The sequence below is a fragment of the Limanda limanda genome, chromosome 12 (genome assembly GCF_963576545.1).
Source record: "Limanda limanda chromosome 12, fLimLim1.1, whole genome shotgun sequence".
NCBI classification, from domain to species: Eukaryota; Metazoa; Chordata; class Actinopteri; order Pleuronectiformes; family Pleuronectidae; genus Limanda; species Limanda limanda.
Window position 1 is genome coordinate 28,187,691 of NC_083647.1, and position 26,235 is coordinate 28,213,925.

Here is a 26,235-nt window from a genome sequence, read left to right on the forward strand (position 1 = left end):
CTCCCTGCCCCCTATACCACTGACCTCTCTGTCCAATAAACAACTGAAATATATATTCTTAAAGAAATCAAGGAGAAACAATAAGAGTTTTACTGTAAGTGTGTGTTTGTGTGTGTGTTTGTGTGTGTCTCTCTCTCCAGGGTCACGTGTACAGCTCGGCCTCGCGGCTGATTGGCCTGGAGCTCAGCGAGGAGTTTGTCCGGCTGCAGAACGCCACGCTGCAGAAATACAGGCTGAACGACCGCGTGCAGGTGGGTGACGAGCAGCAGCTTGTTCCTGACATGTTGTGTAGTCAGTGTGTGTGTAGCAGCAGCAGGTTGTCGGTCCGACTCGTTCAAACAGGAACATGTGGGAACATCCAGGTGAGGGGCGGAGCCTGTAGAGCAGCAGGAGGCGGGACATGAGGTATAAACTCTGCTGTGGAAAGATCAGTGTTGTTGTTTCCAGCTCCTCCACAGGGCGTCGGCCTCATCACCAGAAGATCTGGAACCTCCTCGTGATTCCAGAACATGTCAGGAACCGGACTCACAGCTTGTGGTTCTTCACTGATCTCAGGAGTTTGGAAACACTGCTGGTCCCGTTGTGGTTTGTCGGTAGAAACCGGTTCTGATCTGTTGCAGGTTCATCAGGCTGACGTCTGCACCCAGGACGTCCTGCTGCAGAACACAGACGTGCTGGTCATGAACAACGTCTTTGAGTACTTCATGGAGCCCAGCGAGCAAATCAAGTGAGGGCGCACAACAAGAACACACACACACACTCAGAGAGACACACACAGATTTTCAATGACATAAACTCACTCAGAGAGACACACACAGAAACTCTGTATTTCCTCAAATGAAAGCTGAACCACAGAAGGTGTTCCTGGTCCTGTCACAGTTTAATCTTCTCTCTGTGTCCACGGCTCTAGTGTGAGTTATAATCCAGATGTTTACATGTGTGCAGAGCGTGGAGGTTCATCATGAAGAACCTGGTGAAGACCGGTTCCCTGCTGGTGACGGTTCCCAGTCTTCAGGAGAGTCTGGCCGCTCTGCAGGTGAGAACCTCTTCGGTTCTACACGACCTCCAGGAGGTTCTAAGGTTCTTGTGGAGGCTTTGGTTCCGTTAGGAGATGTGTCCTTCAGATGTTCTGGAGGCTCATGGTAGAGCAGCACGTTTCACTTCCCTCACACAGATTAATGGTTCATTCCATTATTTGTCTGGTGTATATTTGTCACCAACAATCAGCCAATCACAGAGCTGCAGCTTGGATCCTGACCTCAGATGACCTCAGCTGAAGCTGTGATTGGCTGGTTGCTGGTGAAATGCACATTGGGAGTTGTAGTGTGTGTAGAGGTGTAGTATATAGTTTGTTTACTTCGCTTCTCCAGTTAATTTATAACATGATGTAATGACACTGTGTCCACCAGGAGGCGCTGCGGCCCGGCTGGGTGGAGGAGCTTCCTGTGGACTACGACGTGGACCTGGGCAGAGACACAGACACAGACGCCCTCAGACAGATCCACCTCTACAGGGTCATGTGACCTGGGTCGGACCGGTCTGAACTCCTTACACCTGGTCTGGTTCCAGACTGGAATCAGGTCTGAACTGGTCTGGACTGAACTGGACTTGTGTGAACTGGTCTGGACTCGTGTGAACTGGTGTGAACTGGTCTGGTGTTTCTGAATAAATCTGTTATCTCCTCCTGTGTGGAAACCAGATCTGAAACTAACGACGGTCCAGATAATAAATCCAGAGTTCTGCTCCGTCACTGTGACATCACAGCTGTGTCGTGGGTTGTGTGACAGGGAGGAGCTATGAGGTCATGTGACACGTTATCTTTTATTAGAATTGTATTAATCCTGATTAAACGTGAACTGGGGACACATTTCTGTTTCCACGGTGATGGTTTCTTCAGTTTGTCCAAAGAGATTCTCAGACTTGTTGGTTGAAGGTCAAAGGTCAGTGTGACCTCATGCATGTCAGTGTATTTCTAGGGAAGCTGTTGGAGGCATAGATATATATAAAGACTAGATGTCTCGTTCGACGGACGTCACCACATGGCGGCCATCTTGCTACGGGGCAGCTCGCTCACCCATAACATTGTGTTGGTAGTGATAAATAACCATAACTTGCTCAATTTTCAACCGATTTTGAAAAAGTCTGGGTTGTTATAAACATCAGAGATGTAGATATGACACTGCATACTTATGAATAATTATGTTATTTTCTAAAAAAAATGAATAATTTACACAGTGTCATAACTACATCTTTGACGTTTATAACAAACCAGACCGTGAAGTTGTTATGGGTGAGCGAAGCAAGATGCCCCGTAGCAACATGGCCGCCATGTGGTGATATGGCCGGCAACGCAGACGAGACATCTAGTCTATGGTCGGAGGTCAAAGGTCAGAGTGACCTCATGCATGTCAGTGTAAGCTGTTGGAGGTGTGAGCTTCACTGACTCCGCCTGGTTTCCTTTGATGATCAGGTTCCTTTGGTCCTTTGTTTCCCATGGTGTGTGGGGGGGGGTCCAGCAGGTGTTTATCTATAACGTGCAGAGAGAGGTTGTGTGAGTCTGAGTCTCTGTATAGATCTATAGAACGACACTAGAAGCAGGATCCGGATCAACTTCAACCAATAAAACCTCCTCTGGTCTTTGACGTCACGTGACCCAGTCAGCAGTTCCCGCCGGATGACGCAACACGTGCGGAAGTTCACGCCTCTGACGTCACCGCTCTGTCTCATCCTCGCGCTCTGGCAGAGGGCGTAGAGAGTGGCGGGAGAAGCGACCAATCAGCTGTAGAGGTGGGAGAAGGCCCGCCCACTCACTCATCCTCTGTGGTGCGTTCAGGGACATCAGCTGATAAGCTGTGATGGTGTCTTCACTTTGTTCAGACACTCGTAGACATGTGTACATATGTGCTCCAAAAACTTTGAAATAAGTGAGTTAATATGATGAATCTTTAATATCCACTGACCACAACATCCCTGTCATCTGTTTCAATCAACATTTATCGATTTATTGTCGTTAAAACGGGACGAATTACTCCACCTCATTAACATGTGAAATAATACTCATTACCCTCTAATCAAAAGGTGAAATAACAACAGTAATAATAATTAGCGCCTCATTAACAGGTGAAATACTAATAATCTTGGTTATCATAATAAATTACGTGTAAAACCGACTATGTTATTGTTGAGGGCAATAAAAGTGCCGGAGCTGGAATGTCCCAGCTCGCGCTCGGTCCCTGAAGGGGATGAAAAGTTGGTCAACAAGCGGCCGGTGCTGAGGCTCAGTTCCCGGGATCACTTCTTCACTTTGAGTCGGTCCTCTCCGGTGCCCCGGTCCTCTGCTCGGTAAGCTCGGTGCCCGGCGGCCGTGTGTCGGTTGTGTGTCTGTTGTGTGTGTGTTTGTGAGTCGGTGTGTGTGTGGTCCCCCGGGTCGGACCCTCGGAGCGAGGAGCACGTTTCCCATGTGGCGGAGAATCTAACAAAAGACCCGCTCCTCGCGGCCGCTGCTCGGCCTCGGCCGCGGGACCCCGGCCTCCGGGCTCCGGCTCTGCTCCGGGGCTCCACCCGGGCTCCACCGGGGCTCCACCCGGGTGTGTGCGGCGGGAGCTGGGCGGTGATAGTCGGTGTTTGTGACCCGGTTTCCCTCCTTTTCCCTCCAGAGAGCGGCCGGTCCAAGCGGAGTCGAGATGCCGCTGCTCCACAGGAAAGCCTTCGTCCGACAGAGACCCCCCGCGGACCTGCGGCCGGAGGAGGAGGTGTTCCTCTGCAAGATCACACACGAAGTCTTCCGGAGCTACGAGTAAGTAGATCCGAGCCGTGCCGGGCCAGGTCCCCGGGCCGGTCCACAGCCGCTGAGCCGCGGCACCAGTTTGACAGTTGGTCCGACGCTGAACTTTAACACAAACAAAAACAAACTTTTCTGAGTGAGGAAAGTTCTGCGGGTTCTTGAACACGTCACAGTGACCCTGAACACGTCACAGTGACCCTGATGGCGTCACAGTGACCCGAGCGCGCAGGTGAGGTCACCAGGTGTCAGAGCTAGCTTCGTCAGCTAGCTGCGAGCTAAAGGGATTAGCCTGTTAGCCGCTAGCAGGAGTCAGTGAACGCGGCTGCGCACCTGCTCAGGTGTGTAGAGGTCAGAGGTCACCTGAGGTCAGCTGGTGCTTCCGGTCTGTGACAACCACAAACTCTCTAACGTCACTGTGACGTGTACTCGAGCTGAGCTGTGACGTCAACTTCATTAAACAGGAAGAATCACTTATTTTATTGGTGCATTTCATCTGCTCGCCTGCTGATGGCGTCATATCCTGTTCAGATATAAACATACATAGTTTGAAAACTACCGTTGTCTGTGTGACGTCATCATTTACAATCACTAGATATTTCATGTGAACTTTTCGAAAGTTACTTTAGTCTCTTACAAACAGACGTTCTCTTCCTGGTTGGCTCTCATCAGTCACATGACTCCACTACAAAGCATCTCTAACACTTCCTGTTAGTTACACTTCCTGTTAGTTACACTTCCTGTTAGTTACACTTCCACCTCGTAGTGGCTCTGACTCTTCACCATCACTGCTCCTCGTTTGTAACCAAGCAACCAATTTCTACTTCCTGTTTGCATCACGTGACCCATGTACGTGACCGGTCATGTGACCTGTGTCCATGTGGAAGCTTTAGTTTGATGAGTTGTAGATAGTTGCAAAATTCCGGGAATATTCAAAGTTAGAAACTTTCCATGGGAATTAACAGGAATAAACAGGAATAAACTGGAAATGTTGTGGGTAATTTATACTAACTGTATTAACCTTGTCATATACAGACATAAATATAAACATTTTGTTGTGTCATAGGCTGATTTGAGCCCTGAGGAAACTTTGGGCACTTGACTATATGCTTCTGCATCGTTGTGTCATTCTTAACATAGGTCTTTGCACAGTATTTGCAAATGTACACAACCTTTCCTTCTACATTGGATGAGGTGAAATGTCTCCACACATGAGAGAGTGCACGTGGCATTGTTCTGTAGAATAAGATGAGAAAAAAGTTTGTAAAAAAACACTAATGCAATGCCAGAGATATGAATAGTTAGACAAACAATTGGAATCGTCTGTAAACATATTTTACAATTGATGGATAAATGAATGGAAATAGTCTAGATGAACAGATGAACAATCCTCAATCAGCATGCTCATATATTTTCCCAGTAATATCATGGAAACTTACCTGACTAGTCCTGCACTCTACAGCAGGCCTCAGTAGCCCTGCTGTAGAGTGAAGCATGCTGGGAGTTATCTGTGCATGTGATGGAAGAATGACCAGTGGAGGGTTGGAACTCAACGTTCCATACATCTTTAAAATAGAGTTTTGAATGATGTTTTTATTGCTCAGCGTTTAATTTGCATAGTTGTTTTTTTTTTCAAAATTCCAGAGCTAAACTTCCCGTGCAAAGTTTCCGGAAATTTACCGGAAACTTTGCAACACTAGATGCAAAACAATGTGTCAGTAGACGTATCTGTAGAAGTGTGAGAGAAACACTGAGAAGTAACTGAGCTCTCCTCCTCTTCCTCTTCCTCCCTCTCCTCCTGCTCCTCCTCCCTCTCCTCCTCTCCCTCTCTTCCTCCTCCTCCTCCCTCTCTTCCCTCTCCTCCTCCACCTCCTCTTCCTCTTCCTCCCTCTCCTCCTCCTCCTCCCTCTCCTCTTTCCTCCCTCCTCCTCCTCCCTCTCTTCCCTCCTCCTCCACCTCCCTCTCCTCCTCCTCCTCTTCCTCCCTCTCCTCCTGCTCCTGCTCCTCCTCCTCCTCTTCCTCCTCTCCCTCTCTTCCTTCTCCCTCTCCTCCTCCCCCTCTCTTCCTCCTCCCCCCTCTCCTCTTCCTCCTCCCTCTCCTCCTCCTCCTCCCCCCTCTCCTCTTCCTCCTCCCTCTCCTCCTCCCTCTCTTCCCTCTCCTCCTCCCTCTCCTGCTCCTCCTCTTCCTCCCTCTCTTCCTCCTCCTCAGTGACTTCTTCGAGAGGACCATCCTGTGTAACTCTCTGGTGTGGAGCTGTGCTCTGACGGGGCGAGCGAGCCTCACGTACCTGGAGGCGGTGGAGAGCGAGCGGCGAGCGAAGCTGAGCCTGCAGAGCTTCCCTCAGTGTCTGGTGCTGCCGCTGCTCCACCTGGCGGCGCTGAGCCGACACGGCCGGCTGACGGAGCTCTGCGAGGACGTCTACAGCTTCGCCAAAGACCGCTTCTTCCCGGGAGAGACGGTGGACGTGGCCGGACGCAACGGGGCCAGGTACTGGGGGGGGGGGTCCTCATCTCTGATGTCACAGAATTCAGAGAGAGCAGAACTTAATGAGGAATCTTTTCACGTTTCTTTCGGTATCAAAGTGATTCACTCACAGTTCGTCTGTTCACCACTGAGCTGATCACTCAAGTCACATGCTTTTATTTTGAAAGGACAGGATTGAGGCTACATGGAAGCAGATGCAGATTTACAATAATCCCAAACATGCAGATTCAGAACGTGTTTGTAGTGTTTCAACTGGAAACATGAGACACACAAATCATAGAGTTTGAGAAAGAAGTCCTCAAAGCTCTTTCTTCACCACAGACTCACCTTCTTACACAATGTTCTTTATAATATTTATACTCTTATTATGAATCACATAGGACCAGAGACTCCATATGTGATATCATACCAGGCACATGGGGAATGTGGCTTAATCCATTTCTTTGTGATTGTTTTCTAGCAGCTCCCCTCAGCAGCTGGAGGAGCCGAGTGGTGAACTTCAGAGCAGGTGTAACATCTGACCAGGCTCCTCCCACATCACAGTGTTTATTGTCACGTGCACAAAATAACTGAGCGTCATCAGAGCAGTGACGTTCTTATGACCTGTTAGGAAACATGTTAACAGTACACCGGCTATACAAGATAAAAAAAAGAACATTTTAGATTTAAATGAAGGGCTAGCAGCAGTTACAGGGTGAAGGAGTGGAATATTAAATTTAATAATATGCATATATGTGTAGTAAGTGTAGTTGTATGAGTGGGGGAGCAGAATGAACATGGAATCAGGACTTTGGAAAGATTGTGAGGTTGAGCAGGACATCTTCTACTGTAATACAGTTGTGGACTTCGCTTTCCCATTTTCGTTTTATTAATAAAGTTTCAGACTTGGAAGTAATCCAAAAAAATGATTGAACCCATGCTCTCCCTTGAGTTCCTTGAAATATCTTTCACAATCTTTCCAAAGTCCTGAACCTTAAAATCATGTATTTTGTTATTTATCTTAACATATTCTTGTTATATTATGATTTGTCCTTGATATCTCAGATGGTATTTTCTTTACGTGGCTCTAATTCACCGTCTCCAGATAGTACAGTTTAATATTATGATTTAAACGTTTAGCTTTGTAATTGAGTCTCATTGGCTTTATTGTTCGATTATTGTCATGTAAATTCTCGTGTGTGTGTGTGTGTGTGTGTAGACATGCGTGTGAGATCCTGCAGGTTCATTCTCCTCACTCCAGTGCCGATGGCGCACCGACCACTAACGGCCACAAGGAGCCTGATGACGCCATCGTCATCAGCGACAGCGACGAGGACAGAAACGTCTTCCAGAGTCCCTCAGCTCAGGTCAACGGGTGAGTGGGTCAGAGGTCAGAGGTTGTAGGTCAGAGAGTGAACAGCTGTTTGAACCCTGGAGTGATCCTGGTGTGTGTCAGCAGGAAGAGGAAGAAGCCTCTGAGTCCGTCGGCGTTCAGGTACACGGTGAGGATGATGAAGGACGAGCACAGCGAGCCGTTCACCGTCAAGGTCAATCAGATCAGGTGAGGAGTTCAGAAGTGTCCAGTCAGTGAATCAGCTTCAGGGCTGAAGAAGTGAGAGTGATGTTAACATCGTGTTTCTGTTCAGTCAAAGATTGAAGAACCGATTGTTGTTCAAACGTCATCAGACCGAAGCTTCATCATTAACGTTACATGAGTTTAACCACGAGACGTTTGTTTGTCCAGTCGCAGGAAGACGAGTCTGTCCAAAGAGAGACTGAAGCTGCTCCTCAAGCAACACTGTGTCCCTCACAACGGGACCATCGCTCTCAAGGTGAGAGCTCCTCCCCTTCCTGTCGTTAACTGACTTCTAACCTTTACTGATGATGACTCGCAGCCTCTGCATGAGGAGTTCCCTTCTATCCTCTGGTCGTGGGTTCTCAGCCACGAAGGCTAAAACCAAACACCTGACCTGGTTCCAGTGTTCTGTACGATGTGTTAACACGAGTGTCAGCTGCTGGATCAGTTCAGTGTCTTCATCCTTATCGATCATTAACAGATGAAGACTTCTACCCGACACATTATAAATAATCTGGAGCAGAGAACTCAGAACCGCTTGGAGGTGTGTTGTTAAGATGCTTCAGCAACCAGAAGATAACGATTATACAGAGAAACTGTAACTTCACCAAGAAAAGGCTTCACTTCAATTGAATTAAGTGAAATGTGACCTCACTAAACCTGTTCAGGATCTATCGAGTCTGGTTCTACAGTTTCTTCCTTTTTAATGAATCTAAATCTGTCGGGTCAGAGCTGCTCATTGTGGGAACCTTTGGATTTCTGTATCATTTTTAAGGTCTTGACCTGATATGTTACGTGTCTTGAGATAACAAACATGATTTGGTGAAATACAAATAAAATAGAATATCTCAAGTTGGTCCTCAGGGACTTTCTTCACATTTTTACCCTTAAAGATGAACGGATGAGGTCACAGAGAGTGTGGCAGCAGCAGAGTGATCACATGATCTCCTGAAGGTCACTGACACGCGTGTGGAAACTGAACCGCTGCTCACTGGTCCTTCATGAGAAGTGAAGCGTCACAGGTCCTTCTCTGAACACCACTTTAAGAATGAAGCAGAGAAGTCTTAATGTTACAGATCTCAGTAGGAGCTCTGCTGACACTGAGCCGTCTGTCCTCTTGAAACATGGTAACATGGTAACATGGTAACATGGTAACATGGTAACATGGTAACATGGTAACATGGCTGCCACATGTTAAGCAGAAGCGTTCCTACCAGACACGTGTTGTCCTCGGGCTTCATGACTGACGTGTCCTCCTGTGTCTCAGCCCTCCACAGTGATGAAGTTCCAGCTGTCGGAACAAACCTTCTCTCAGTTCTTCCCTGACGAGCCCCCCCGGTTCCCCTTCAGCCCCCCCTCTAAAGGTGGAGGGCGTGGTCAGGTGAGTGATGACTGTCACACCCATGATATAATATAGCAGCGTATTTAATCTAAAATGTGTTGTGTCTCAGTTTGTTGTATCAAAGTCTTTCTCCGGCCTCGTTGGACTTTATATCTGAGTAGTAACATGAGTATAAAGTCACAGATGGAGAAGTGGATATTAAATGAGAGATCTTCAGATCCCAGTTCCTCCTCCATGTGAACACTGATCCTCTCCTGTAGATGAGTCCGGCTCTGGGGAAGGTGACCGAGGAGAAGCTGAAGCTGCTGCAGCAGAGGAAGGAGATGGCTGCCACGGCCACAGACAGAGCTCGACTGAAGAAGGAGAAGGAGGAGGTGCAGGAGGCCAAGAGGAGGGAGAAGGAGGACAAGGAGAAGATGAAGGAGGAGCAGAGGAAGAGGTTTGAGGAGGAGAAGCAGAGGAGGAGGGAGGAGAATGAGCATAGAAAGCAGGAGAAGGAGAAGGTGAGTTTTTAAACTTTGTCTGCTTGTAAAATGAAATCTGAACTTTTTAAGACGGACTGAAATTCACAGGAACGAGAGAAGCTGAAAGAGGAGAAGAAGAAATACGCTGAGCGACTGAAGATTTGGAACAAACCCAGAGAAGACCTGGAGTGTGAAGACCTGAAGGTTGGGTTTGATGATTAATGACTCAAAGTATTAATGTGAATTTATTGAGTGTGGAATAGAAACTGTAAATCAGTCACATCTGTACGTGTCTGAACCTGGAACCGTGTGTTGGTTCTTCAGGAGCTTCCAAGTCCGGATCCAGTGAGAACCCGTCTCCCCTCGGTCCTCTTTGGAGAAGCTCTGATGATCCTGGAGTTCCTGCGAGCCTTCGGGGAAGTCTTTGACCTGAAGGACGAGTTCCCCGATGGAATCTCTCTAGGTGAGAACGTTGCTCCTCAAAGTCAGCTGAATCAGACTGGACCAGGTTCCGGTGGTCCTGGTCCAGTCTGCTGAATCAGACAGGACCAGGTTCCGGTGGTCCTGCTCTGACCGAGGTGAACCTGGTGCTGGTTCCACCTGTGCCTTTTTCACCAGAGCGGTTCCAACGGCCTGTAGGAAGCCGAGAACAAGATCCGCTCGCGTCAGGATCATCAGGACTAGGGTTGCAAAATTCCGGGAATATTCAAAGTTGGAAACTTTCCATGGGAATTCAAGGGAATATACGGGAATTAAGGGGAATAAACGGGAATAAACTGGAAATGTTGTGGGTAATTTATACTAACTGTATTTACCTTGTCATATACAGACATAAATATAAACATTTTGTTGTGTCATAGGCTGATTTGAGCCCTGAGGAAACTTTGGGCACTTGACTATATGCTTCTGCATCGTTGTGTCATTCTTAACATAGGTCTTTGCACAGTATTTGCAAATGTACACAGCCTTTCCTTCTACATTGGATGAGGTGAAATGTCTCCACACATGAGAGAGTGCACGTGGCATTGTTCTGTAGAATAAGATGAGAAAAAAGTTTGTAAAAAAACACTAATGCAATGCCAGAGATATAAACAGTTAGCCAAACAATTGGAATCGTCTGTAAACATATTTTACAATTGATGGATAAATGAATGGAAATAGTCTAGATGAACAGATGAACAATCCTCAATCAGCATGCTAATATATTTTCCCAGTAATATCATGGAAACTTACCTGACTAGTCCTTCACTCTACAGCAGGCCTCAATAGCCCTGCTGTAGAGTGAAGCATGCTGGGAGTTATCTGTGCATGTGATGGAAGAATGACCAGTGGAGGCTTGAAACTCAACGTTCATACATCTTTAAAATAGAGTTTTGAATCATGTTTTTATTTCTCAGCGTCTAATTTTGCGTATTTCTTTTTCTTTCAAAATTCCCAAAAGTCCCGAGTTAAACTTCCCATGGAAAGTTTCCAGAAACTTTCCGGAAATTTACCGGAAACTTTCCGCCCCTTTGCAACCCTAATCAGGACCAATCATACCAAACCAGATAGTTGTGACCTCCACTTTTAATATTTAAATGTTTAACTGTTGGTGCCAAAGTGAAGCAGCAGTTACCGTGGAAACGCTTCAGTTGATGACTCAGATCTTTGGAAGCTCCAACCTGTGGAGAAGCAAACTGGTTCTTCTTCCTCTTAAAAGTAGAACCAGCACTAACACCAGGTTCCCTGTGGTAGAAAAGGTTAAGTTCGGGTTCTATCAACACCAGAACCACAGGACCTGGTTCTAGCTGAGGTCCTGTGGGTCAGTGGTGTCTTCACTCTGAACTACACAGGTGGATTCAAGGAGTTCTGTAATGAAGATTTAGGGATTCATAGATCAACTGGTTCTCCAGCTGTTTTGTTTATCTTGGTTCTTAAGTGTGTGGCTGAGTTACTTCATTTGTTCTAAGCGGTTCTACCTCTGCACAGGTTCTCTTGCTTCTTCTTGATGTTGTATTGTCTCAAAGCATCTGTTTGATGTTGTGTGTCCACAGAGGTTCTGGAGGAGGCTCTGGTGGGTTCTGACCCTGAAGGTCCTCTGTGTGAGCTGCTGTTCTTCTTCCTGTCGGCCATCTTCCAGGCTCTGGACGAGGAGCAGGAGGAGGTGACCAAGGACCAGGCTGAAGGTCAGACACACACACACACAGCTGCTCCTCATGATGACAAGCATTCACTCACACATTCATTCAGAACATGGTGCAGCCACTGATTGTGTGTATGTTGTGTACAGATCTGTTTACAGTGTATTGTGTATATTGTGTACAGATCTGTTTACAGTGTATTGTGTACAGATCTGTTTACAGTGTATTGTGTGTGTATTGTGTGTGTATTGTGTACAGATCTGTTTACAGTGTGTATATTGTGTACAGATCTGTTTACAGTGTATTGTGTATATTGTGTACAGATCTGTTTACAGTGTGTATTGTGTATATTGTGTACAGATCTGTTTACAGTGTGTATTGTGTGTATATTGTGTACAGATCTGTTTACAGTGTGTATTGTGTGTATATTGTGTACAGATCTGTTTACAGTGTATTGTGTATATTGTGTACAGATCTGTTTACAGTGTGTATTGTGTATATTGTGTACAGATCTGTTTACAGTGTGTATTGTGTGTATATTGTGTACAGATCTGTTTACAGTGTATTGTGTATATTGTGTACAGATCTGTTTACAGTGTATTGTGTGTATATTGTGTACAGATCTGTCGGAGGCCCTGGACGATGACTCTGACCCGACTCAGTCAGTGATGAGCGCCGTGGCCTCCTTGGCGGGGGCGTGGCCTCAGCTTCACCACGGCTGCAGCCTGAAGCAGCTCGACCTGGACAGCTGCACGCTGTCGGAGATCCTGCGGCTGCACATCCTGGCGTCCGGCGCCGACTGTAACCACGTCAACGCTAAGCTGCGCTACCAGAAGCAGGGCGGCTTCACGCTGATGGACGACCCGTGTGTCGAGCTGCGATTGGCTGAGCCGACGCTGCTGAAGCGTCTGTCCTGCACCGCCGTGTACGACCTGACTCCAGGTGAGCAACCAGCAACACATCGGATCCTCTTTCATTTACAGCATCAGTAATTAATAATCAAACAAGGTTCCTGCTCATAGACCAATATGGATCAATTTAAACAGGTATCAGTTATGGATCTGTGAGAAGCTGAGGATCCTTCAGCCTCTGGTGTTTATAGATATTGATCAGTTATTGATCTGTGAGAAGCTGAGGATCCTTCAGGCTCTGGTGTTTTATAGATATTGATCAGTTATGGATCTGTGAGAAGCTGAGGATCCTTCAGCCTCTGGTGTTTTATAGATATTAATCAGTTATGGATTTGTGTGAAGGGGAGAAGCTGAGGATCCTTCAGGCTCTGGTGGGGAAGCTGCTGACGTTGGCGTCCAGCAGAGATGTGATTGAAGACTGTGTGGAGGATCAGAGAGGAGCTCGACAGGAACTGAGAGAAATCCGAGCTGAGCAGCACCGCAGAGAGAGAGAGGAGGCTGCACACAGGTAGACACAACACACACACAAGTAAACACAACACACACAAGTAAACACAACACACACAAATGTGAAAATATACAGCAAATTAAAATTCTTCTTCCTCCTCCTCACGTTTAGGGTTCGTCTTCGTAAAGAGGAGAAGCTGAGGGAGCAGGAGCAGAGGCTGAAGGAGAAGGAGGAGAAGCTGAGGGAGCAGGAGCTGAAGGGAGGACCACAGACCAGCAGGTGAGACGCTCCTCAGGGTTCATGAGAACAGCTTCTCTCAGGAGCTTCACGAGGGAAGTTCTACAGATTTGGTGGAAATGTTGACTTTGAATGAACTCATTAGATTTCAGAGGTCAAAGGTCACAGTGGCCTCACTAGATGTATCATCTCAGGATCATCTGAAGGCTCTGACGCCCCCTGGAGGCGTTCAACCACAGGGCGGCCATTTTACATTTGAATGAGAAGGGTGCTAAGAATTCAAGCATCAGTTGTTAAAGTTACTTAAGATCTTCGCTGAAACTGGTTAATGTGTTTGATAAATGTCAGTTTGGTAGAAATTGTCACTAATTGTGTGTGTTGTTGTGGTCATTGTTTCCGTGTGCAGTGAGAAGCAACACACTGAGGATGACGAGGAGCAAAAGCCTTCATCCAACAAGAAGACAAAAGGTTAATATCAAATCTTTCCCCAACAGTTTTCACTCTTTTCCTCTTTATTCTGACTCATTGTTCTTCTCGCTCCTTCAGCTAAAGACGACCAGAGAGAAAGACACCAGATGACCTCTGACCCCAAACCCCCGGCCTGCCCCCCCACCAGCCTGGCAGCAGAGGAGCTGGAGAAGGAGCAGGAGAAGGTCAGACACACTGAGACACGTCCTCTGAGTATTTGTCTCTTTGAGATAAAGCCGTGTTCAGTCTCGAGGGGATGTGGTTTTGTTCTGAGGTTTTGGTGAAATCACCAATGAGATGGAAGCACAAACTTTTTAACCTTTAATGTTTTAACCAGTAGTTGTTGAGGAGAAACTGGGGAAATCGGACGCTTCACATTATAACATTTATTCCCATGTTTTCATATTCAGACGTTCAGACACCTGTCAGTCAGGGGGGGGGGTTCTAAATCCTGGTTCTGTTTGCATATTTAAACTTCCTGGTGTCAGAAACCTGGTCATGATGATCCCTTGAATCCTTCACCCCCGAGTGCCTTGTGTAGAACTAGGTTGCAGATGAGACGTGGTGAAGTTGATGCTCCTCTTCAGATGTTCTCTTCTTCTAGAGCTTCACACTGATGCTCTCTGTGAGGAGCACCACAGGTGGAAGAAGAGAGAGAACATTGAAATGAGCTTGAATGTTTGAAACTTTGGACACAAAACTCTGGAATCAGAAAGGAGTGAGAGAGGGCGTGGTCTGACCGTCTCCATGGTCCCGCAGGTTCGAGAGCTGCAGGGGCGGATCCTGAAGGCGGCCGCCCGCACCTGCCTGCCGCCGCTGGGCCGAGACCGGCTCTACCGCCGCTACTGGCTGGTCCCCTCGGCCGCGGCTCTGTTCGTGGAGGACGACGCCTTCGGCCTGACGGAGGACATGCTGCAGCCGCAGCCCAAACCGGAGATGGAGGAGGACACCACCAAGATGGAGGAGGACACCACCAAGATGGAGGAGGACGTCACAGAAGAACCAGCCGAGGGACGGTGAGTCACACGGTTCATTCCTGATGTTTAAAGAATTCCTGTGATCAGCGTTTGAATAACGACTTCACCTTCCTGTACAGCACCGGCTCAAGCCCCGCCCCCGGCCACACCTGCAGCCCGCCAATCAACCGTCCCATCGAGTGGTCGTTCTACAGCTCGGTGGAGGAGGTGGATCAGCTGATCGACGCCCTGAACCCCCGAGGTCACAGGGAGGGCGGCCTGAAGGAGGCGCTGCTGCAGGAGAGAGAGAGACTGCACCAGCTGCTGCAGAGCTGTGACCGGAGCAAATACACACACACAGGTAACACACACACACAGGTAACACACACACACACACACACAGGTAACACACACACACAGGTAACACACACACACACATACAGGTAACACACACAGGTAACACACACACACACATACAGGTAACACACACAGGTAACACACACACAGGTAACACACACACACACACACACAGGTAACACACACACACAGGTAACACACACACACACACAGGTAACACACACACACACACAGGTAATACACACACACAGGTAACACACACACACACACAGGTAACACACACACAGGTAACACACACACACACATACAGGTAACACACACACACACATACAGGTAACACACACAGGTAACACACACAGGTAACACACACACACACACACAGGTAACACACACACACACAGGTAACACACACACAGGTAACACACACACACAGGTAACACACACACACACACACAGGTAACACACACACACACACACACACACACACAGGTAACACACACACACAGGTAACACACACAGGTAACACACACACACACACACAGGTAACACACACACACACACAGGTAACACACACACACACACAGGTAACACACACACACACAGGTAACACACACACACACACAGGTAACACACACACACAGGTATCACACACACACACACACACACAGCTGAACCATTGTGTATCCACCCTATCTTCACCTGTAATCACACCTGTCCTGTGTGTCCAGATGACCCTGAGTCGTCCACATCTGTCCCAGAATGCACTGCTGCAGCGGAGACTCTGATGGAGGCTCGGCTGAGGGACCTGCTGCTGGACATCGAGGACCGGATCCACCAGGGGACTCTGGGAACTCTGAAGGTAAGAACACGCCGAGGATCAGAGACCCACAGACAGCAGGTGACCTCAGGCTCACGTGTCTCACTCTGTCCCCAGGTGATGGACAGACGGGCGTGGCGCTCGGCGTTGGAAGCAGGAAACTATGACCTGCTCTGTGCTGACAGCAGAGAGAACAATGGAGTGACGGAGCGGGTGGAGGTCATGGAGGTCAACCAGCAGAGAGGCAGAGACAGGTAGACACCACCCGTCCTCCTGGTGTTTCCTGCTGCTCCTGCTTCCTGTCTGTGAGTGTTGTGTGTCTCATGTGTGCGTTGTGTGCGTTGTGTGTCAGGCTGCAGGAGCTGAAGTCGGACGGCGTGGCGGCGGCGTGTGGGACCAGCGGCAGCGGGACCCCTCAGGTCGTCAGCAGCTCCATCCGGATCCTGGCTGCGGCTCTGGTTCACGTTGAGCAAGGCATCGAGAGACGCTTCATCAAATCTCCTCTGGGTGAGTCCCTGAGCTGCTAACACTCTCACGCCCCCTGGTGGCCAATGTGTTTTACACAGCTCACTGTTCAGGATAACATGTCAATCAACTGCTCCCCCTACAGGTGAGGAGGACTCAAAGAAAGACCAGAAGATGAAGAAGAACAAGAAGAAAGACGAGGATCAGGCCAGTGAGGGTACGACTGGATACCATCAACATGTAGAACTGATGTTATAAAGCTGTGTGTGTGTGTGTGTGTGTGTGTGTGTGTGTGTGTGTGTGTGTGTGTGTGTGTGTGTGTGTGTGTGTGTGTGTGTGTGTGTGTGTGTGTGTGTGTGTGTGTGTGTGTGTGTGTGTGTGTGTGTGTGTGTGTGTGTGTGTGTGTGTGTGTGTGTGTGTGTGTGTGTGTGTGTGTGTGTGTGTGTGTGTGTGTGTGTGTGTGTGTGTTCTGGTTTAAAGCCTCTGAATGTGGTGTCTCCATCAGACGGCAGTGACAGTGGGCGGGTGGTGAAGACGGTGTTGGAGCGCTGGAGGGAGTCTCTTCAGTCCTGCTCCAGTTTGTCTCAGGTCAGAAGACACGCCTCCTTTCTTATCTACAGAGAAAGCCGTGTTCTGATTGGCTGTCGGCCTCGAACGTTTGTTTTTCTTAACGTGCAACTCGCTGCTGACGTGTGTCCAGGTGTTCGTCCACCTGTCCAGTCTGGAGAGGAGTGTCCTCTGGTCTCGCTCCGTCCTCAACGCTCGCTGTCGCATCTGCAGACGCAAAGGAGACGCGGACAACATGCTGCTGTGTGACGGCTGCGACCGAGGTCACCACACCCACTGCCTGAGGCCCCGCCTCAAGGTACGCCCCCCCTCATGCCCATCAGGCTCCTGTCTCACAATTACCAGTTTGCAGTTTCCCCAACAACCTTTAGTTTATAGACCACAATGACAAGTTTCATACAGTTGAGTGCAATGACAAACAGTGACCACCAGGGGGCGGTACCATCCAGTGCACTTTGTGCTGGTTATGATAATGAAGCTGTTTCTGTAGCAGCGGCTCTGACGTGTTTGTTTGTCTCAGACGGTTCCCGAGGGCGACTGGTTCTGTCCCGACTGTCGACCCAAACAGAGATCCAGCCGGGTCCCGTCCCGCCAGCGCTCCTCCGTGGACGAGGAGGAGGAGGTCGAGGAGGAGGAGGAGGAGCAAGAGACTGAGGAGGAAGAGGAGGAGTCAGAAGAGGAGGAGGAGTCGGAGGATGAGACGGAGGAGTCAGCGGATGAAGAAGTTGTAGTGAGGTGAGTGGAAACATTCAGATCAGTCAAATCACAAAGATCAGTCTGACGCTGCAGCTTCTCCGAACCTCAGCAGCACCAAGAGGAGTCAGGCCCCGCCCCCTAAAGGCCGGAACCAACAGGCCACACCCAAAGGACAACAGACCACACCCAAAGGACAACAGACCACGCCCAGAAGCAGCACCATCTCAGCAGGGAAACACTCCTCCGCCTCCAGGTGAGTCTCTGTGGTCACTCGCTCTCCGGTCACGAAGGCGCTGGCTCCTCCTCCTCACTGGCTCCTCCTCCTCACTGACTCCACCCTCTTCTCATCACAGGTCCTCGGGCAAAAAGGCCACACCCCCTATATCCAAACCCAACGTGGCGTCCGGCAGCAAAGCCCCCCCTCGCTCCGGGAGCCGGATCAGCGCCCGTCTGAGCCAAGAGATCCTGGCGCCAAACGGCAACGCAAAACCTTCACCGGGTCCGAGCGAGCGCCGCAGGAAGCCGACAGGTAAACAGGAAGCTGGTCGGGTAAACAGGAAGCTCGTCGGGTAAACAGGAAGCTGGTCGGGTAAACAGGAAGCTGGTCGGGGTCACATCCGTCTGAGAAGCTGAACATGTTGTTATTAACGTTAAGTCTTCACACACAGTCGCTGTTCGGCTGCTACACACTGTGTCTCTGAACGTCTCCCCTCTGCTCCTCCACAGACACTGCCCCCCCGAAGCCCTCCAGACCCGTCCTGACTCCTCCCTCCAGCGCCCCCCCCTCCTCCTCCAGCCGCCGCTCCTCCGGGAGGAACCACGGCGTCCACGAGCTGTCGGCCTGCGAGCTGCTGACGGTGGATCTGGTGAGACACGAAGACAGCTGGCCCTTCAAGAAGCTGGTGTCCAGGACCCAGGTACACACACACACACACACACACACACACTCACACACACACACACACTCATACACACACACACACTCATACACACACACACTTATATACACTCACTCACTCACTCACTCACTCACTCACTCACTCACTCACTCACTCACACACACACACACACACACACTCTTAATCTTAATCTGTATCTCACACACTCACTGACACACACACACACTTGTATACACACTCACACACACTCACACACTCACACACACACACACACATACACACACATACTCACACACTGCTCACACACACACTCATCACTCACTCACTCTCACACACACACACACACACACTCATCACTCACTCACACACACACACACACTCACACTCACTCACTCACACTCACTCATACACACACACACACACACACTCACTCATTCACACACACACACACAAACACTCATACACACACACACACACTCGTACTCACACTCATACACACACACACACTTATACACATACACACACTCATATACACTCACTCATACTCACACACACATTCATACACACACACACTCACTCACTCATATACTCACAAACACACACACACTCATACATACACACACTCACACACTCATACATACACACACTCACACACACACACTCGTACATACACACACTCACACATATACTCTCATACACTCACACACATACTCATACTCACACTCACACATACACACACACACTCATATACACACATACTCATACACACACACACTCATACTCACAAACACACTCTCACACACAAACACTCATACACACACTCACTCACACACACTCATACTCACACTCACACATACACACACACACTCATATACACACATACTCATACACACACACACTCATACTCACAAACACACACTCACACACACTCTCATACACACTCATACACACACACTCATACACACACACTCTCATACACACACACACACTCATACACACACACACACACTCACCTGTCTCTCTCTCTACACACGTCTGCAGGTACCTGACTACTATGACATCATCAAGAAGCCGATCGCCCTCAGCATCATCAGAGAGAGAGTCAACAACTGTGAATATCAGGCAGCAGGTAAAACACACTCACACACACTCACACACACACAGACACACACTCACACACACACTCACACACAGACACACACACGTCTGGATCTGCACCGACTTAAAGACTCAACATGAACGTGTCACAAATAATTGTTTTGACAAATTGACTCAAACGCTGAAGAGAAGTTGAATCAGTTCTGAGACCTGAGTGATGCTCTGGATCTGGATCAGATTCATGATGATCCATCAGTAGCTCAGTGATATGAACCTTCAGCTCAGTGAAGGAACGAGTCTGTTCCACCTTCTGTTCCACCTTCTGTTCCACCTTCTGTTCCACCTTCTGTTCCACCTTCTGTTCCACCTTCTGTTCCACCTTCTGTTCCACCTTCTGTTCCACCTTCACTTCCACCTTCTGTTCCACCTTCTGTTCCACCTTCTGTTCCACCTTCTGTTCCACCTTCACTTCCACCTTCTGTTTCACCTTCTGTTCCACCTTCTGCTCCACCTTCACTTCCACCTTCTGTTCCACCTTCACTTCCACCTTCACTTCCACCTTCACTTCCACCTTCACTTCCACCTTCTGTTCCACCTTCACTTCCACCTTCACTTCCACCTTCTGTTCCACCTTCTGCTCCACCTTCTGTTCCACCTTCACTTCCACCTTCTGCTCCACCTTCACTTCCACCTTCTGTTCCACCTTCACTTCCACCTTCACTTCCACCTTCTGTTCCACCTTCTGCTCCACCTTCTGTTTCACCTTCTGTTCCACCTTCTGCTCCACCTTCACTTCCACCTTCTGTTCCACCTTCACTTCCACCTTCTGTTCCACCTTCACTTCCACCTTCTGTTCCACCTTCACTTCCACCTTCAGTTCCACCTTCTGTTCCACCTTCACTTCCACCTTCTGTTCCACCTTCACTTCCACCTTCAGTTCCACCTTCTGTTCCACCTTCTGCTCCACCTTCTGTTCCACCTTCACTTCCACCTTCTGCTCCACCTTCACTTCCACCTTCTGTTCCACCTTCACTTCCACCTTCACTTCCACCTTCTGTTCCACCTTCTGCTCCACCTTCTGTTTCACCTTCTGTTCCACCTTCTGCTCCACCTTCACTTCCACCTTCTGTTCCACCTTCACTTCCACCTTCTGTTCCACCTTCACTTCCACCTTCTGTTCCACCTTCACTTCCACCTTCAGTTCCACCTTCTGTTCCACCTTCACTTCCACCTTCTGCTCCACCTTCACTTCCACCTTCTGTTCCACCTTCACTTCCACCTTCTGTTCCACCTTCACTTCCACCTTCTGTTCCACCTTCACTTCCACCTTCAGTTCCACCTTCTGTTCCACCTTCTGTTCCACCTTCTGTTCCACCTTCACTTCCACCTTCTGTTCCACCTTCACTTCCACCTTCAGTTCCACCTTCTGTTCCACCTTCTGTTCCACCTTCACTTCCACCTTCACTTCCACCTTCTGTTCCACCTTCTGTTCCACCTTCTGTTCCACCTTCTGTTCCACCTTCTGTTCTACCTTCTGTTCCACCTTCTGCTCCACCTTCTGTTCCACCTTCACTTCCACCTTCTGTTCCACCTTCTGTTCCACCTTCACTTCCACCTTCACTTCCACCTTCTGTTCCACCTTCACTTCCACCTTCACTTCCACCTTCACTTCCACCTTCTGTTCCACCTTCTGTTCCACCTTCACTTCCACCTTCTGTTCCACCTTCACTTCCACCTTCACTTCCACCTTCACTTCCACCTTCTGTTCCACCTTCTGTTCCACCTTCACTTCCACCTTCACTTCCACCTTCTGTCCCACCTTCTGTTCCACCTTCTGTTCCACCTTCACTTCCACCTTCTGTTCCACCTTCACTTCCACCTTCTGTTCCACCTTCTGTTCCACCTTCACTTCCACCTTCACTTCCACCTTCTGTTCCACCTTCTGTTCCACCTTCACTTCCACCTTCTGTTCCACCTTCTGTTCCACCTTCTGTTCCACCTTCACTTCCACCTTCACTTCCACCTTCTGTTCCACCTTCTGTTCCACCTTCTGTTCCACCTTCTGCTCCACCTTCTGTTCCACCTTCACTTCCACCTTCTGTTCCACCTTCTGTTCCACCTTCACTTCCACCTTCACTTCCACCTTCTGTTCCACCTTCACTTCCACCTTCACTTCCACCTTCACTTCCACCTTCTGTTCCACCTTCTGTTCCACCTTCACTTCCACCTTCTGTTCCACCTTCACTTCCACCTTCACTTCCACCTTCACTTCCACCTTCACTTCCACCTTCTGTTCCACCTTCTGTTCCACCTTCTGTTCCACCTTCTGTTCTACCTTCTGTTCCACCTTCTGCTCCACCTTCTGTTCCACCTTCACTTCCACCTTCTGTTCCACCTTCTGTTCCACCTTCACTTCCACCTTCACTTCCACCTTCTGTTCCACCTTCACTTCCACCTTCACTTCCACCTTCACTTCCACCTTCTGTTCCACCTTCTGTTCCACCTTCACTTCCACCTTCTGTTCCACCTTCACTTCCACCTTCACTTCCACCTTCACTTCCACCTTCACTTCCACCTTCTGTTCCACCTTCTGTTCCACCTTCACTTCCACCTTCACTTCCACCTTCTGTTCCACCTTCTGTTCCACCTTCTGTTCCACCTTCACTTCCACCTTCTGTTCCACCTTCACTTCCACCTTCTGTTCCACCTTCTGTTCCACCTTCACTTCCACCTTCTGTTCCACCTTCTGTTCCACCTTCACTTCCACCTTCTGTTCCACCTTCTGTTCCACCTTCTGTTCCACCTTCTGTTCCACCTTCACTTCCACCTTCACTTCCACCTTCACTTCCACCTTCTGTTCCACCTTCTGTTCCACCTTCTGTTCCACCTTCACTTCCACCTTCACTTCCACCTTCACTTCCACCTTCACTTCCACCTTCTGTTCCACCTTCTGTTCCACCTTCTGTTCCACCTTCTGTTCCACCTTCACTTCCACCTTCACTTCCACCTTCACTTCCACCTTCACTTCCACCTTCTGTTCCACCTTCTGTTCCACCTTCTGTTCCACCTTCTGTTCCACCTTCACTTCCACCTTCACTTCCACCTTCTGTTCCACCTTCTGTTCCACCTTCTGTTCCACCTTCTGCTCCACCTTCTGTTCCACCTTCACTTCCACCTTCTGTTCCACCTTCTGTTCCACCTTCACTTCCACCTTCACTTCCACCTTCTGTTCCACCTTCACTTCCACCTTCACTTCCACCTTCACTTCCACCTTCTGTTCCACCTTCTGTTCCACCTTCACTTCCACCTTCTGTTCCACCTTCACTTCCACCTTCACTTCCACCTTCACTTCCACCTTCACTTCCACCTTCTGTTCCACCTTCTGTTCCACCTTCTGTTCCACCTTCTGTTCTACCTTCTGTTCCACCTTCTGCTCCACCTTCTGTTCCACCTTCACTTCCACCTTCTGTTCCACCTTCTGTTCCACCTTCACTTCCACCTTCACTTCCACCTTCTGTTCCACCTTCACTTCCACCTTCACTTCCACCTTCACTTCCACCTTCTGTTCCACCTTCTGTTCCACCTTCACTTCCACCTTCTGTTCCACCTTCACTTCCACCTTCACTTCCACCTTCACTTCCACCTTCACTTCCACCTTCTGTTCCACCTTCTGTTCCACCTTCACTTCCACCTTCACTTCCACCTTCTGTTCCACCTTCTGTTCCACCTTCTGTTCCACCTTCACTTCCACCTTCTGTTCCACCTTCACTTCCACCTTCTGTTCCACCTTCTGTTCCACCTTCACTTCCACCTTCTGTTCCACCTTCTGTTCCACCTTCACTTCCACCTTCTGTTCCACCTTCTGTTCCACCTTCTGTTCCACCTTCTGTTCCACCTTCTGTTCCACCTTCACTTCCACCTTCACTTCCACCTTCACTTCCACCTTCTGTTCCACCTTCTGTTCCACCTTCTGTTCCACCTTCACTTCCACCTTCACTTCCACCTTCACTTCCACCTTCACTTCCACCTTCTGCTCCACCTTCACTCCATCAGATCGGTTTCTCAAACCAACAAATGAACTCTTATATTTTAGTGTTTTCACAAGAGATCAGACGAACGGGTCAATTTCAGAAGATTTTAGAAATGAGAAAAGACCTTTTGACCCCAGAGGGTTTGAATCAGGGAGATGCTGAAGAGCCGGTGGAACGACACACACACTCACACAGACTCACACAGACACACTCACACTCACTCACACACTCTCACACAGACACACACACTCACACAGACACACACTCACTCTTGTTCCCTTGCCTGATGAGAAGCTGTTTGTGTCTCCAGGTGACTTCATCTCCGACGTGGAGCTGATGTTCTCCAACTGTCTCCAGTACAACCCGCGCCACACCAACGAGGCCAAGGCCGGCACCCGCCTGCAGCAGTTCTTCCACTCGGAGCTCGGCCGGCTCGGTCTGACTGAGCAAGGCTCCGCCCCGCCCGCCAAGCGGTCCCGACACTGAACCAAGCGCTCCCTCTGACCTCACCGCCGTACTCGTTCTGATTGGTCCATGGAGGGGGGCGGGATTTAGAAGCTGCAGGTGTTTCCATCCTGACGTACTAACAAGGCGTTGATATTATTGTTGACATAATCGCACCTTCGTGACCTCTGACCCCAGAGCACCCGCAGGCCACAGTGTCTGGAAGGAGTCTGAAGGGGTCAGAGGTCACGAAGTTCCACATTTAAAAGGAACCAAACATTAAATTAATGTTACAACCACAAGCTTGTGTCGATTCAAGCTCACCTGAGAGGGGCGTGTTCTGTAAGCTCCGCCCTCTCGCCGCTTGATAAACTTGTAGATTTCCTCCGACCTGCTGGCGTCTGTGAGGACGGACGAGGACGAGCAGGGACATTCCTGTGGTGCTGTAGGACCGTAGAGAGAGAGAGAGAGAGAGAGAGAGTAGAGTCCCAGAAAAGCAAAAACCACTTAATGAACGTAAGCTTTGCACTGACAGTGAAACGCTTCAGGATATTTGTGTTGCTCAGGGACAAAGTGTTTGATGTGAGGATTATTTTGTGATAGTTCAGAAGTTTCCACGCCGCGGCGGCGGCTTCAGGCTCGTTAGAGACGTCCACGTGTCTCTGGATCCAGGGAGACGCTTGTTTGATGTGGTTCATCAACTGTGACGCTTTCATTTTAAAATCCAATCACATGATGTCTGAAAAAAGTTCAATATTTCCAAGATTGTAAAATCTTCAGTGACGTCAACAAAGCATGTAAACGACTGCAGGTGTTTCAAAATGGCCGACACTGACGTAAATTAACCTTTATAGATTAAAATCTTTACATTTTGACGCTTTCATGACGAGCGATTTGAATTCAGACAGAATTTATATTTAAGAAACCGTAAAACTCGAAAATCCATTTCACTTTGTTTAATTTCATCTTGATTTTGACTGAAATCCTTTATTTTGAAGGTTTGGGTCGAACCAGTCGTCTTATTGGAGGAAATTAAAATTGGATTTTAAAAGCTTCAGTCACAGTTTGATGCCGATGATCTTTGACCTTTGACCTGAGTCGCCGTGGCCTCTGTGGATTTGTTGTTTTTGTATTTTGAATTTAGTCGTTTCTTTGGCTGCATTTCTTTAGTTTATTTCCTTCCTGTTGTGTCTGGAGGTGGGGGGGGTCAGTCTGTAAAACTACACTGGAGCCCCTGCAGCGCCCCCTACCTCTGTATTTATTTAGTCTCTGCGTTGTCTTTATTTATGACTGATCGATGCTCAGCCTCCGGATGATCTCTCACCTGTTTGATGTTCTAATGTAAAAATAAATGGACTTTTTATAACCACCTGCTGCCTGTTGATCCACACAAACACACACACAATAACTCACACTCACACACTAACACACACTCACTCACACACTAACTCACACTCACACACACACTCACACTCCATTGATCTAATCTTGACCATAGTTACTATAGGTTAATCCGTTCCTACCTTAACTCAACTCAACCTAAATCAATTGTTAAACTCAATATAACGAAAGCACCAGTTAAACGTCCTCATGAAGGAAGTCACTGCTGTCCAGCAGGTGGCGCTGTGGCGACTTGTCCACCAGATGAAACGCAGCAGAACAAGCTTCGTGTTTAGTGTCAACTCAAAAATATCAACGTTCCTACAGAGAACATTAACATCAGAGTTGCTTATTATAACAGAATCAGACTCAACAGTGAGAAGGATGAGTCAGCATCAGCCTGAAGGGACAGGAGGTCCCGAGACCCTCAGAGTCCAAAGAGCCGGAGACCCTCAGAGTCCTGAGAGCCGGAGACCCTCAGAGTCCTGAGAGCCGGAGACCCTCAGAGAGCCGGAGACCCTCAGAGTCCAGAAAGCCGGAGACCCTCAGAGTCCAGAGAGCTGGAGACCCTCAGAGTCCAGAGAGCTGGAGACCCTCAGAGTCCTGAGAGCTGGAGACCCTCAGAGTCCTGAGAGCCGGAGACCCTCAGAGAGCCGGAGACCCTCAGAGTCCAGAAAGCCGGAGACCCTCAGAGTCCAGAGAGCTGGAGACCCTC

General features: G+C 48.8%; 2 protein-coding genes across 5 annotated transcripts in view; both read left to right on the top strand.

The window, feature by feature from the left end:
• Window positions 1-1,761, top strand: part of zgc:109986 (uncharacterized protein LOC553566 homolog) — a 3,615-nt gene extending 1,854 nt beyond the window's left edge. The window contains exons 5-8 of the mRNA XM_061082810.1: window positions 141-251; window positions 621-727; window positions 946-1,036; window positions 1,410-1,761. Coding sequence (XP_060938793.1) covers window positions 141-251; window positions 621-727; window positions 946-1,036; window positions 1,410-1,523 — 423 coding nt within the window. The 3' untranslated portion in view covers window positions 1,524-1,761. The remainder of the gene's footprint in view (window positions 1-140; window positions 252-620; window positions 728-945; window positions 1,037-1,409) is intronic.
• Window positions 1,762-3,261: 1,500 nt separating this feature from the next.
• baz1a (bromodomain adjacent to zinc finger domain, 1A) lies at window positions 3,262-25,509 on the top strand. Of its 4 annotated transcripts, none has more exons than XM_061082693.1 (30): window positions 3,262-3,342; window positions 3,657-3,796; window positions 5,990-6,268; window positions 7,464-7,619; window positions 7,701-7,805; window positions 7,989-8,076; window positions 9,088-9,201; window positions 9,423-9,665; window positions 9,735-9,830; window positions 9,951-10,089; window positions 11,660-11,791; window positions 12,368-12,688; window positions 13,000-13,165; window positions 13,277-13,384; window positions 13,749-13,810; window positions 13,889-13,995; window positions 14,570-14,826; window positions 14,907-15,127; window positions 15,852-15,982; window positions 16,058-16,194; window positions 16,293-16,447; window positions 16,551-16,622; window positions 16,911-16,993; window positions 17,106-17,270; window positions 17,493-17,707; window positions 17,778-17,921; window positions 18,022-18,197; window positions 18,395-18,585; window positions 19,609-19,696; window positions 24,007-25,509. In XM_061082693.1, exons 2-30 carry the CDS (start codon window positions 3,684-3,686, stop codon window positions 24,180-24,182), a joined length of 4,440 nt encoding a protein of 1,479 aa, XP_060938676.1. In that variant the 5' UTR covers window positions 3,262-3,342; window positions 3,657-3,683; the 3' UTR covers window positions 24,183-25,509. The 4 variants fall into 4 exon arrangements, with proteins under 4 accessions (XP_060938676.1, XP_060938677.1, XP_060938678.1 ...); XM_061082694.1 differs by having other exon boundaries at window positions 17,781-17,921; XM_061082695.1 differs by having other exon boundaries at window positions 7,704-7,805.
• The last annotated feature ends 726 nt before the right edge of the window (window positions 25,510-26,235 follow it).